This window comes from Hypanus sabinus, chromosome X1 (genome assembly GCF_030144855.1).
Source record: "Hypanus sabinus isolate sHypSab1 chromosome X1, sHypSab1.hap1, whole genome shotgun sequence".
Classification (NCBI taxonomy): domain Eukaryota; kingdom Metazoa; phylum Chordata; class Chondrichthyes; order Myliobatiformes; family Dasyatidae; genus Hypanus; species Hypanus sabinus.
Genome location: NC_082738.1, coordinates 65,358,137 through 65,372,776, shown reverse-complemented (window position 1 = coordinate 65,372,776; position 14,640 = coordinate 65,358,137). Strand labels below are relative to the sequence as shown.

Here is a 14,640-nt window from a genome sequence, read left to right as displayed (position 1 = left end):
CAAGACCCTTCATCAGAGTCTATGACTCCACGTCGACTGTTTATTCCCCTCCATAGATGTGTCCTGACCTGCTCAATTCCTCCAACATTTTGCATATGTGCTGTTCTGGATTTCCAGCATCTGCAGAATCTCTTACAAATAAGGATCATCTTAAGGCAAAAGAGATTTAGCTTAATTTTAATTGTACTGTTCTATGTCAAGAATAAGAAGGAGTTGTTCAGTGAGTGAGAGTAAGCACTTATATAATTGCTTTACCCTGCAAGTGATTTTACATAGAGTTTGCAAGAGGAACCTGTCTAACTCACAGCTGGAATTCTGAACATTTCCTGTTATCAAAGTGACCCATGAACCAGCTCCATGTTTTCAGTTTAAACCTTCAGAAGTTAATCATTTAGTGCTCTTTCATTTATAGTTTAAAAAATAATTATTCTGTCTTCAACTTAAGTGTTCAACATTAAAGGAAATGCGTATGAGATTAGTGGTCACATAAGTGTTACAGAGCTAAAAGTCCAAATAAATTTATTATCAAAATTTACATGTGTAAGTCATACCTTGAGATTCATTTTCTTGCACACATTTACAGGAAAATACAATAGAATTGTATTGTGTTGGATTAGGGATTAGGGTGTAGAATTGTTACTTTTTTTTATGGTAGTTTAACTTCTCTACGCTTGCTTATGTTTATATATAATCACCTATATATGTGTAATTGTTCAGTGAATTTACCGGTAATTGTGGTACAGCTGCTTCTGTATTTTTCTAGAAACTTCTTGTTTTTTTTTTGAAGCAGGGGTCACACCACTTAAAACTGGCTATTTTATTGGCCAATTCTTATCACTGGAACATTGTAATCTTTTTAGTTGGAGCTAGTTTTTGTAGAGGAAGACCAGGCCTTCTTTATCTCTTGTATTTTTTTCTTTGGGAACTTAATAAAATGCCTGTAAACAACAAGTTTCACACCTTATTCTTGACTTCTGAAGACCCTCTAGATCACAAGAACACCAGGATTCAACATTAGATAGAGACACGGGGAATGATGGTGCTAGAATCTGGAGCAATAAACAATCTTTGGAGGAACTCAGCAGCGTTTGTGAAGGAAAGGAGAATTGTCACTGTTTTGGGCTGAAACCCTGCAGGATTGCTTTCCTTCAAAAGATGCTGCTTGACCTGTTGAGTTCATCCAACAAATTGTTTGATGCTTAATTATGGAACAAGCTGCTAGAGAAGATGGTAGAGGCAGGTACAATTACAAATTTTGAAAAAGCATTTGAACAGGTACACAAATAAAAATGGTTTAGAGAGAAAAGGGACAAACTACATGGGAGCAGGGTAGATTGGCATCTTGGTTATGTCGTGTCAAGACACCTGTTTCCAACTCTATGAACTCATGATGTTCATGTATATGAGCATCAAGACCTTTGTCAATGGAAAGAAATCAAGAGCAGGATCTCTGATTCCCTCAAAAGTATATTAGCATAAGACCAAAGACTTTTTAAAAATCATTTCATCTGGAGTCAACCAGTTCAACACAAAAGCAGTAAATCAAACCCAACTCTTCCCTGTACTTGCATCTCGTGCCCTGCTAAGTGGCTGCTAAACTGAACTGAACTTAATCTATATCGCATATTTAAATAACTACAAGAAATTTAGTAAGAGTTACTTGCCAACAAAGTGGTATACCATTCATCATCTACTCTATAAAAAGAATGTATTGACAAGCAGACAGCTAAGACTTGGGAGCTGCTTAAAACTTAAGAGCATTTGCTACTGAAAATACAAGAGAGCTTTCATTAGACACAACAAAAAGAACAAGTACATATCCTCAGTCCTTACCAAAGCTCTAAGCTCTTACCTCTTCTCTTCTCGTCACCTGCCCATCACCTCCTTCCTTTTCTCCCATGGTCCACTCACCTCTCTTGTCAGATTCCTTCTTTTTCAGCCCTTTACCTCTTCCACTTATCACCTCCCAGTTTCTCACTTCATCCCCTCTCCGCCACCCACCTTCTCACTCACTCGGTTTCACCTAACACCTGTCAGCTTTCCCTTTCCTTTCCAGTCTTCATGAAGGGTCTCGGCCCAAACCGTTGACAGTTTATTCTTCTCCATAGCTGCTGCCTGACCGACTGAGTTCCTCCAGCATTTTGTGTGGATTTCCGGCACCTGCAGTATCTCTTGTGTGCAAGTTTTTCCAATGTCCCAATAAACTGACCAATTTGTTCTAGATTTTAAAGATCTTTGCAGCCTTATAATGGTGACTTTTTGTAGCTATATGCCCTTGTATTTACCTCTTTGTTAGTATGATGCTATTACAGTTTGGAGTTCAATTCCAGTATTCTCTGTAAGGAGTTTGTACATCCTCCATGTGAGTGCATGGGTTTCTTCCAGATGGTCCGGTTTCTTCCCATAGTCCAAAGATATACAGGTTAGTAGGTTAATTGGTCCTGTGATTGGGCTCGGGTTAAATAGGTGGGTCGCTGGGCTTTGCAGCTCATTGGGCTGGAAGGGCCTATTCTGCACTGTATTTCTAAATAAATAAATAACCATTTCCCATCAATGCAGCCTGCTGCTCTATTAGATCCCTTCCCTCTTGAACAGTCTCACTGAATCACTGCATGGTGTTTACTCTCGTTCTTCACAACTTCCCAAAAGATAAAGCATATTTCAGTCTACCCACAGAATCTTATCCTGCTTTCCTTCCCTGAAATTCAGATTCAAACAGATCTTTATATATGAAATTACATGGATCAATTATTTTGCATTGTACAGTCCCTTTGTTGACATTGAAATCATTATGTTTCACACAGTTTTGAAAGAGACATACATTCTAGTGAAGGTGACATGTTGTGTCTGAGCAATACCTTCAGGTCATATTTCCTGTGGACGGTAAGTCTGTGACTAAATACATTTCTTGTTACGGTCATGTACGTCTCCACTCCATCCACTGTTAACCGGTACATGCCCAGGAACTGGGGAAGAAGTGTATTACCATGGCACTCCACAATATACTGCAAAGGAAAAGCAAAAGATAATTAAGAAACAGAGTTCAGTTAGATAAAGACAACTCGACTCCATAAGACCTTAAGATATAGGAGCAGAATTTGGCTATTCAGCCCATCAAATCTGCTCCACCATTGCATCATGGCTGATTCATTATCCCTCTCAACCCCAGTCTCCTGCCTTCTCCCTGTAACTTTTCTCTCCTTTACTAATTGAAAACCTATCAACCTTCACTTTAAATATACCTAATGAATTGGCCTCCACTTGCTGGCATTTTCTCTGCTTCTTTTCCAAAAGCAACTCTTGTTGGGTATTGGCCACAAAATTTCATGAAGAAAAATAAACTTCAACAGGTTCTTCTTCATAATGGACTTAGCCAGTTTTCACTTGGATCTCCATTCTTGATCATGTGAAATATGGGTACCTTGCTGCAGAGTGATTAGCAAGAATCTCCGTCAAATTTATCTCCTCCTTAATCTTGGAGCATGAAATGCACTTGCTAGCAACCAACCCCCCCCCCCCCCACCCCCACCACCCTACCGCAGCACAGACAAGGAAACGAACCTTGGACCTGGTCTCTATAGACCACAGCAGCACCAAGTGGTGCTTTTATCCATTAAACATTGGTAGAGCTGTTACTTTGAAATACTGTTAATTCTTTTAATTAAAAGAAGGCTAACATGAGAAAAAAGGATTATACTTCTTAAGGCTTATTAAATCCTTAATATGGTGATATGTTTCATTCTGGGATATTAGCTTCAGGTCATATTTCCTATCAATGACTGTGTGTGAGAGAGCAAATGAGTGAGCGTGCATGAGAGAGAAAGTGAGTGAATGTGTGTGTGTGTATGTGTATGAGTCTGTGCGTGAGTGCCTGTTAGTATGTATGCATGTATGTATGTGCGTGTGTGAATGCGAGAATGTGTGTGTGTGTGTGTGTGTCCATGTGTTTGGGTGTAAGTGTAAGAGTGTGTGTGTGTCTGTGTGAGAGAGAGAGAGTTTAAATGTGCGTGTACGTTGAAAGTAAATTTTATTATCACCTCATACAACCCTGAGATTTATTTTCCTGCAGACATACTCCATAAATCTATAGAATAGTAACAATAACAGGATCAATGAAAGATCAACCAGAGTGCAGAAGACAACAAACTGAGCAAATGCAAATAAAAAAAATACCAATAAATGAGAACCTGAAGGAACGGGATCTCCCAGTGGCCACCCATTTTGAAATCCACGTCCCATTCCCATTCTGATATGTCTATCCATGGCCTCCTCTACTGTCGTGATGAGGCCACACTCCGGTTGGAGGAGCAACACCTTGTATTCTGTCTGGGTAACCTCCAACCTGATGACATGAACATCGATTCCTCATCTTCCAGTAATGTCTCTCCCTGTCCCCTTCACCATTTCCCTTCCCTTTTTCCGTCTCTCACCTTGTCCCCTTTCCTGCCCATCGCCTCCCTCTGGTACTTCTCCTCCCTTTTCTTTCTTCCATGGACTTCTCTCCTCTCCTATCAGATTCCCCCTCTCCAGCCCTGTATCTCTTTCACCAATCAACTTCCCAGCTCTTTACTTCATCCCTCCCCCTCACGGTTACACCTCTCACCTTGTGTTTCCCTCTCCCCTCACCCCACCTTTTAAATCTACTCCTCAGCTTTTTTTCTCCAGTCCTGCTGAAGGGTCTAGGCCTGAAACATTGACTGTACTCTTTTCCATAGATGCTGCCTGGCCTGCTGAGGTGGTGGGTAGCCTAAATGGTGGGTATCTCTGATGATGGATTCTACAGCAGCCTTTCACGTAGACGTGTATGTGTGTGAGAATGCCATAAGGTGTGTGGGAGTGCGTGGAGAGTGTGTGGGAGTGCTTGGAGAGTGTGAGAGTGTGCGTGTGTGTGGATGTATTTGAAAGCGAGTGTAAGAGTAAGTGCACGAGTGTGGTGTGTGTGTGTGTGTGTGTGTGTGTGTGTGTGTGTGTGTGTGTGTGTGTGTGTGTGTGTGTGTGTGTGTGTGTGTGTGTGTGTGTGTGAGTGAGAGTGTGTGTACATGAGTATATGAGTATAAGGGACAAATGCAAATGGGAAAAGTGTAGATTGCGATGTTGGTCGAGTTGTGTCAAAGGACCTGTTTACATGTTGTATAACTTTATGAACTTGTTATGTTCATGTGAGTAATGGGAGCAAAGAACTTCAAGACCTTTTTCAATGGAAAGCGATCAGGAGCATGATCACTGATTCCCTCCAGAGTGCATCAAAGCCGACGACTTTTATTTATATATTTAGACAATTTATATAATATTTTAAATAGCGTTAGTTGCATGTTTATGTTCAAAAAGCAGTTACTTTTGTCATTAATCTTATGGTCACTGGTCAAGATGGCGCCTGCATACAACGCTCCTTTGGTTGACATCTGGATAGATCACGAAACTGTGTATTTCACATCTTTTATGTCTTTTGCATTTGTGTTTCACCTTGGATGTGATTCGGGAACTGTTGGAGTCTGTGATTTTCTGTTTGGAGATTGTTTGGATGTTCCAGCACTCTACAGTCTCCGACAGGAGTCTAGAAGACAGAGGCAGCTTGTGTGAACCTCAAGGTGGGCAGGTTATGGGGCCCGAGCCGATATTCCACTCTATTTCACGAATTGTATGTAACATGCTGTAGGGGTTCACTGATAATGTAATGGTTTCTCCGTAGCAGCAACGTTAGAGATTACGGGGTTTGGAATGCTGTTGTTCTTTCTTGTGAGTCTGGAAGAGAGATTTTCGCGGCCTTTTACTGGGCAGAGATAAGGATAGAAGACGCGAATGGAGGGAGTTGGTAGACCGTTGGACAGAGTGCACTTGGAACGAGGGTCCAAAGGACAGCGACGATCGGAGGAGGTCGATGGTGGATGATCAGTGAGCTCCAACATTGTGCAACAGACTGTTAAATAAGATTAGGCCCTTTTTCTTTCTTTTTTTCGTTTCTTTACTAACCATGTAGTCAAAGTAAGAATTATAAAGCTTAATTGTTTAATCACATATTGTGTACTGTTTGTTATTTCGGGGTACTGATTTGTAACAGGGGACACATCACGCAGCATCCACCCAAACAAGATTTCTTAAGTTTGGCCGGGTCGGGGGCTGTCACCTCCTATATTAAGATGCTAGCTGAAGCGAGAGTTACATGTAAAACTTCCATCGTTCACAGATTAAAGTGATGAGGGAGATTGGAGCATTGAGGCGACTGTGGAGGGTGAGTGCCGGCTGCCTGTCTTTTCATTGCTGAGGATCGCTCTGCTACGCTACCAGAGAGGGGGGAGCCTGTCCCTGTGCCCAAAGAGTATTGCCCAGGTTTTCTGTGTTTTGGATGTAGACTTGGACTATAGGCTTTTCTTGGTCTTACATTTTTTTTGTATTCTGTGTTTTTCGCTCGATCTTTCTCATTTCTGTGTGTGGGTGGGGGTGGGGGTGGGGTTGGAATGTGACTGTTCCATTTTGTTCAGTTTTTGTGCGGGAGGAGGGTTTTGGGGGTTGATGAGGCTGTTCCACTTTTGTTTGTTCTTTTCTTTGCAGGGAGGGGGGATTTGAGGATTGATTATTGTGTTTCATGGTTACCCAGAGAAGAAAAATTTCAGAGTTGTGTACTTAATAATAAATAAACTTTTGATGGTTGGTGAGAAATAAATAGTAAGACATCTCCGAACTGTTTGCTCATTGTGGTTTCAAACATTCAGGCTTGGAGATGCCAGAAATGGCTCCAAGAAAATGAAATGATTTCACTATTCAACAAGTTAAGAACTGCGAAGAATTTGAAAGTATCAATAAATCATTTTGAATGTTGTAATGAAAATGGAGATTTCAAGATGTAATTGTATAAAGGGAGTCCGTTATCTGCACGAGGTGTCTGTGCTGAGTTTGTTCATTGTGTACACTGGATGAATTCATCCACTGATGACTATTAGGAACTATAGGTTTATTGTACTGCAGTACTATTGTTAGTGTTCAAAATTGTTCTGTATTTCATTTAAATAATTTGCTATTCAATTCGTCTTAATACCTTAACTATTTCCATGAAACTTCAGCTAATTGAGACAGCCACTTAATTGGGCCAAACTGTACTGATCGCGATGTGTCCCAATTTACCAGGATCCACTGTATACGTGTGTACAAATAATTTTTTTTCCTTATTAATCATTTACTTGACAACGCTCTATTCTGGCCACTTTTATGTCTATTGCCAGTGTAAGCACTGTAATTAATCATTCAGACAGCCAAGATTACAAGTTTTAGCTCAAGGTTACTCCTCTTCCTGTTTCAGACCCGTTTAAGCAGTGGACTAAATGTATAAAAGTCAGAAATAAATCTCTTCCTCCCTCCTCAACATACTGCAGCATTTGAAGATGCAAAAGGTTCAATTTACTTTTATTGACAAACATGTTTCAAAGCCTCAACCAATAAAGTACTTCTGTCTTCTGCCTTCACTGAAAACCTGGACAGTACCAACACGCAGCTCACATGATCACAGCCCTTAAGGAAATCAATCTTTGCTTGCATACCTGATGGTACTTTTTTAAAATATTATGCATCTCTGCTACATCTTCGCTAGTTATAGTTTTAATGACGAATCTCTTGTCATATGTAGTTAAAAATCGAGCACCCATCCGATTCTGTGTGTCACTGTTTAGGGGGGCACTCCGTGTTACTGAGTTCTGAAAGAAAAAACAAGTTTTCATTAGACATTTTAGGAATACTGTTTTAATCAGTGATTTATGTTTCCTTTTGTAACTTACATCTCAGAGTTCAGGAACTTGTTGCCACAGGGAGTGGTTGTGACAGTTAACAGAAATATATATTTAAGGGAAACCTAAACAAACCGGGCGGGAGGAGGGGAGGAGGGAGGGAAGCGAGGAGGAAAGGGAAGAAACCGAAGGGAAGGGGGAATGGAAATTTGTGCTAATAGGATTACACTATGCATGGTAGGGAAAGGCTACATAAGATGTTAAACTAGCCACTGGGTAGTTTTTTTTCTGTTCTGTATATTTTATGCACATTTTAAATGTGTTTGTCAATCCTGTTTAGTTACAAACCCTTAAAAAGAATTACTTCATGAAAAAATATAGCAAACAATGGGGAAAGAATCGGAATCAAATCTGGTTTATTATCACTGGCATACTGTTTGTCATGAAATTTGTTGTTTTGCAGTAGCAGTACAGTGTAATACATAAAATATACTATAAATTACAATAAGAACATAAAAAAATTGTACACAATTATGTTCATGATAGTGAGATTAACAGATTTTGCCATTTTCCATAAAATCATTGAGGCAAATCCACCAAATTTTCTGTTACTATGCTGAAGACATTAGCTCTGAAAACTTATAGTCATAGAGCACTACAGCAGAGAAACCCCTCCTCGGCCCTTTGGTCCATCTAGTCCGTTCTATACTATTATTCTGCACTTGGACCACAGCACTTCAAACACCTCCCATCCATGTACCTGTCCAAATTTTCTTAAATGTTGAGAATATTAAATTAGATTTATTTGTCACATGTATCAGGATCCTGAACCAGCATGGATAATTCCAATCACCTTGTCACTGAACTGGTTCCACAACCTGCACACTCACTTTCAAGGACTCTACAACTCATGTTTTCAGTGTTATGTGTTACTGTTTAATACCTTTCCATAGATGCGGCCTGACCTGCTGAGTTCATTTTGTGTGTTGCTCTAGACTTCCAGCATCTGCAAAATCGCTTGTGTTCATAATGTGCTCCACTATAATCAGTAAGATCGCAACAGATCATGAAATGTGTCCACTTTCCCAACTAATCCCCAATCCCTTTCATATCCAAATGTCTATCTCAGGCTGCACACGTTTGAGGGGAAGAACTCAAAGGCACACAATCCACTAAACTGAGTTTCTCCCTCTGCAATCTTTAAACCTGCTCCCCCTTTCAAGGCAATCACCCAAGGAAAATAAATTTTATTTGTCACAGGTACATCGAAACATACAGAAAAATGCATTGTTTGTGCCAAATTAAATCAGCAAATGTTGCCACGCTTCTAGCACGAACACAGTATGCCCACAACTCACTAACCCTAACCCTAACCGTATGTCTATGCAGTGTGGGAGCAACCGGAGGAAACACACGCAGTCACAAGAAGAACATGGAAACTCTTTACAGATTGCAGTGGGAATCAAACCCTGATCAATGATTGCTGGCTCTATAATAGCATTATGCTAACTGCTACACTAATTTATTCGGGTAGATGGAGCTCGTCAGCCTGGGAAGGCAGTCCACCTAAGAGAGGGAAAACTCTGATTTCAAACCTCTGCTGCCTTATGGCCAGACCCACTCATGGGAAAGGCTTCGAGAGTAAACCCTGAGGACAAATCCGGAGCTGGAGTTCCTAAGGCAGTCCGACGTTGCCTTCAACCTCGCTCCAGCAACTCCCGTGACGTCGCCGGTGCCAAGCTGTATCGGCCCTTGCTCTTCCCTTGGACAAGATTAGCAGCGTGGAGAGACGAGAATTGCTGCTTGGACAACAGCCGGTCTTCCATCCAACCCTGCCCAGGTCTGTGCCCTGGAGAGGGCCTTCCAGGCGCAGATCCATGGTCTCGCAAGACTAACGGATGCCATACATACACTAATTTAGTAGAGACACAAGAGACCGCAGATGCTGGAACCTGGAGTGACAAACAAACTACTGGAGGAACTCAGAAGATCAGGCAGCATCTATGGAGGGATGTTTTTTTTCTCCATTTTGATCCAAGCAAAATCTGTGGAGGGAAATGGACAGTCGACGTTTCAGATCAGGACCACTCCTGATTCTAGCACATACAATCTTGCGTGTCTCCATTTTAATGCTCCACTCCACTGTGAAGAAGTTCTCTTCACCTCATTGATGGGAGTTCTACAAGACCCTCTCTCATTCTCTTCAATCCAAATTCAGTATCCTGTTTCTTCCTTCTCTCCCTGTTCCATGATGTCTCTATCTGACTTCTTTTTTCTTCTTTTTTTTTCTTTTCAAATCATTTTATTACTATTATTATTCCTCAAAATAGCACAAGTACATTGAAGTAACAACACTTACATGCCTCATAAAAGAGGAAATTATCTTAAGGATTGAAAATTTTGTGAATAAAAAAACCCCACTAAGCAAGAAAAGTGAGAAGAAAAAGAAACCCATTGGAGGTACAACCCCGGAGCCATGCGTCATACAAGAAGTTTCTAAAAATAAACATCAAACTGCCAACAAGAAAAAAAAGATATATCAAAAAAAATTTACATTTAGATTGTGGAGGAAATCTATCAGTTAACTGAAATGATAATAATGAGCAAATGAGCTCAAAATCAAATAAAGGTTCAAAGGTTCAACTTCTAATTTTCTCCAAGCTAAGACACAGCATCACTTGAGAGAACTATTGTGACAAAGTAAGAGCTGATATATCCTTCCATTTCAACAAAATGGCCCTTCTAGCTATCAATGTAACAAACGCAATAACATGTTGGTCAGACACAGAAATACCATGGATACAAATTGACTTATTTTTTTCAACAAACTATAATGAAGAGATTGACAAAGGAATACTTTGGGACTCTTTCAAGGCTTTTATTCGTGGACAAATTATTTCATATTCCGCTGGTAAAAGAAAACAAAGATATTCAGATATAGCTTTATTGGTGGATAAAATTAAAGAAATTGATAAGATTTATTCCGTTACTCCTACCAAAGAACTTTATAAGAAGAGAGTTGAGCTTCAAATGGAACATAGTTTATTATTATCTTCTTCAATTGAGAATCAATTAATTAAGACTAGGGCTCAATTTTATATTCATAGTGATCGAACTGGTAAATTGTTAGCTAATCAATTAAAAGCTATTTCGACTAAGCGACAAATTATTAAAATTCGTAAACAAGACGGTAATTTAACTACTGATTATAAAGAAATCAATAACACTTTTCAAGATTTTTATAAATCTTTATATCAATCAGAATTTGACGGTGACCGGTTTACGATGGATAATTTTTTTAATAACTTGAATATTCCTAAACTGATAGATGAAGATTGTAGCTTGCTTGATGCTCCTATTTCTATGGATGAAATAAGAGAGGCTATCTCATCAATGAATTCAGGGAAAGCTCCTGGTCCTGATGGTTTTATTGTAGAATTTTTTAAAACTTTTTCTTTATTGCTTTCTCCTTGGCTATGTGAAATCTTTAATGATGCGTTTGTTAAGAAGAGATTACCTCAATCGTTTTATGAAGCTACTATCTCTCTAATTCTTAAAAAAGATAAAGATCCTACTTTATGTGCATCTTATCGCCCTATATCATTATTAAATGTAGACTCTAAGATTCTTACAAAAATTTTAGCCATTAGATTAGAAAAGGTATTACCACAGATTATTTCAGAAGATCAAACTGGTTTTATTAGGAATCGGTATTCCTTTTTTAATATTAGAAAATTGATTAACATAATTTATACTTCATCACCTACAACCCCAGAATGTGTTATCTCATTAGATGCTGAAAAAGCCTTTGATAGAGTTGAATGGACATATTTATTTAATGCATTGAGAAACTTTAATTTTAGTCCTAATTTTATATCATGGATTAAATTAATATATTATAAACCTGTTGCTTCTGTTCTTACAAATAATTATAGATCCTCTTTCTTTCAATTATCTCGTGGTACGAGACAAGGTTGTCCTTTAAGTCCTTTATTATTTAATATTGCATTAGAACCTTTAGCTATTGCTATTCGTGAGTCTCCTAATATTTTTGGTATTACCCGTAATGAGAAGTTATACAAATTATCGCTTTATGCTGATGATTTGTTGTTATATATTTCTAATCCTAGTAGGTCTATTCCTGCTATTTTATCCTTGTTGGCTCAATTTGGTAGCTTTTCTGGTTATAAGTTAAACTTAGATAAGAGTGAGTTATTCCCTTTAAACGCGCAAACTTTATTGAGTGATAGGATGCCATTTAAAGTTGTTACTGATAACTTTATCTATTTAGGTATAAAAATCACCAAGAAATATAAAGATTTATTTGGACTGAATTTTTTACCTATGCTTCATCAAATTCAGCAACTTACTACAAGATGGTCTCCCTTATTTTTATCATTAGTTGGTCGGATTAATGCTATTAAAATGATGATTTTACCGAAATTTTTATATTTATTCCAAGCTTTACCAATTTTTATTCCTAAATCTTTTTTTGATAATATTGATTCAAAAATTTCCTCATTTGTGTGGCAAAATAAAAATCCTAGGTTAAGCAAAAGGCAATTACAAAAGTCTAAAAAAGATGGTGGTCTAGCTTTACCTAACTTTAGATTTTATTATTGGGCGAATAATATTCGTAACCTAATGTACTGGAAACTAGATTTGGATTCACCTGTGTGCCCACAGTGGGTAAATTTGGAATGTAGTGAGGTTAAGGGATATTCTATATTTTCCGTTCTTGGTTCTTTTCTTCCTATTGATTTAGCCAAATTCAATAAACAGATATCTAACCCTGTTGTTAAACATACACTACGAATTTGGTTTCAATTTCGCAAATTCTTTAATCTGAAAAACTTTGCTCTGGACAGCCCTATTTTATATAATTTTTTTTTTAAACCTTCATTGACAGATCAAGCTTTTAGTATATGGAAAAGGAAAGGTATAAAATGTTTTCGTGATTTTTTTTTGAAGGTACTTTGATGTCTTTTGATCAACTATCCAACAAATTTGAATTACCTAAATCTAATTTTTTTAGATACTTACAAATTAGAAATTTCTTACATAAAATTCTTCCATCTTTTCCTAATTCAACTCCATCGGATTTTTCAGATTTGATTTTTACTTTTAATCCTTGTCAGAAGGGATTAGTAGCTTTTATTTATAACATGATTATGAAGATACAGCCAGAAATATCGGATAGAATTAGACAAGAATGGGAAAAAGAACTTCGATGTAATATATCAACAGATAAATGGGAAAAAATTTTACAAATGGTTAATTCCTCCTCTATTTGTGCTAAACATGCTTTAATACAATTTAAAATTGTACATAGAGCTTATATGTCTAAAGATAAGCTTGCCCGATTTTATTCGCATATCAACCCTCAATGTGACAGATGTCACTTAGAAGTGGCTTCATTGACTCACATGTTTTGGACATGTCGCACTTTACATAACTATTGGAAGGACATTTTTGATGTCATTTCCTCAGTATGGAATATCGATTTACAACCCCATTTTATTACTGCAATTTTCGGTATACCAAATGAAGATGGCAATCAGCTTTCCCCTTCAATCAGACGAATGATTGCCTTTGTAACATTAATGGCCAGAAGGTCTATATTACAAAACTGGAAAGAAGTAAATCCTCCTACTACATTTCAGTGGTTCTCCCAAACTATTTCTTATTTGAGTTTGGAAAAAATCAGAAGCACTATCTTTGATTCTTCAATTAAATTTGAAGAAACCTGGGGACCATTTATTCGACACTTTCATATGAATTAATTTGGCCTATTTCAGATCCTTTTCTCTACTTATCCTTGTTCAGGTATGGAGTTCCGGAGTTCTTTTCTTGACACCTTCATATATTTATAAAGTACTATTATTGCCCATGTTAGTTATAGTTTAGTATTTTTTTTTCAATATATATTTTTTCTCATATATAATCTCAATTTTTTTTTTCTTTTTTTGATGATTATTTTTGTTTTTTTTCATATATATTTATATAGACTTGATTGATTTATGTACCTTTTGTTGATGGATGTTTTAATGGGATATTATTATCCTATTACTAATGTAATCTCAAGTTTATTGAATCTGTAATCTATTCATTATTATGTGTTGTTTTTTTTTATATATGAAATTTAATAAAAAGATTGAAAAAGAAAGAAATACCATGGATATTTTGAGGGATTATTCCAAAAAGCACAGTCAATTTATTAGGTTGTAAATTTGATTCTGAGTGCTTTAGAAATTGTCGAGACGACTGATTTCCAAAACTGTTTTAATATAGAACATGACCAGAACATATGTGTCAGTGTAGCTATCTCAGTTTTACATCTATCACAATACTTGTAAACATTGGGAAATACTTTAGAAAGTCTCTCCTTCGTCAAATGGTAACGATGTACAATTTTAAAGTGAATCAGTGAATGACTAGCACAGATCGAAGAAGAGTTAACCAGCTGTTAATTTGCGGTCTATGTCCTTTTGGTTATATTGGAGTGATAGGAATGATCGGCCAATTTGGGTAGACCTGGAACTGAGAGCTGTGAAACGGTTTTATTTAACTTCGTTATTAGGAGTTGTTCTTGTTACGAATGTGCCACAACTCTGAGGGGCCGAAGGGTACAAAGTCGCCCCCTCCTTTTTGAGAATCGCAAGATCGCTATTATTTCGGGTCTGAGACCCAGGAAATGAGAGAGAGAGACATCCAGAATACACAAGGTTTGGAATGTGTCCTGACCTCAGCGAAACGGAACCACTGATAACGGCTATTGTCTCTTGGAGACGGCATTGCGTATTGAGCACTGTACTATCCATTGAAAACCCCTCAGGGGACAACCAGAGTGGTCTGGTTGAGGGATTGCATCATCCCAACCTGATTGACATCTGAGACCCCGAGAGTGAGGATAAAAGAGGGTCTG

At 38.0% G+C, this 14,640-nt stretch overlaps 1 protein-coding gene across 5 annotated transcripts in view; it reads right to left on the bottom strand.

Annotated features, from left to right (window-relative positions):
- The window catches only part of LOC132384975 (phosphatidylinositol 5-phosphate 4-kinase type-2 beta), a 271,613-nt gene that overhangs the window by 81,730 nt on the left and 175,243 nt on the right, over positions 1-14,640 (bottom strand). For all 5 annotated transcript variants that reach the window (XM_059956672.1, XM_059956671.1, XM_059956674.1 and 2 more), the window contains 2 exons: positions 7,533-7,685; positions 2,859-3,005 (listed from right to left, as the gene is read on the bottom strand). In XM_059956672.1, coding sequence (XP_059812655.1) covers positions 2,859-3,005; positions 7,533-7,685 — 300 coding nt within the window. The remainder of the gene's footprint in view (positions 1-2,858; positions 3,006-7,532; positions 7,686-14,640) is intronic.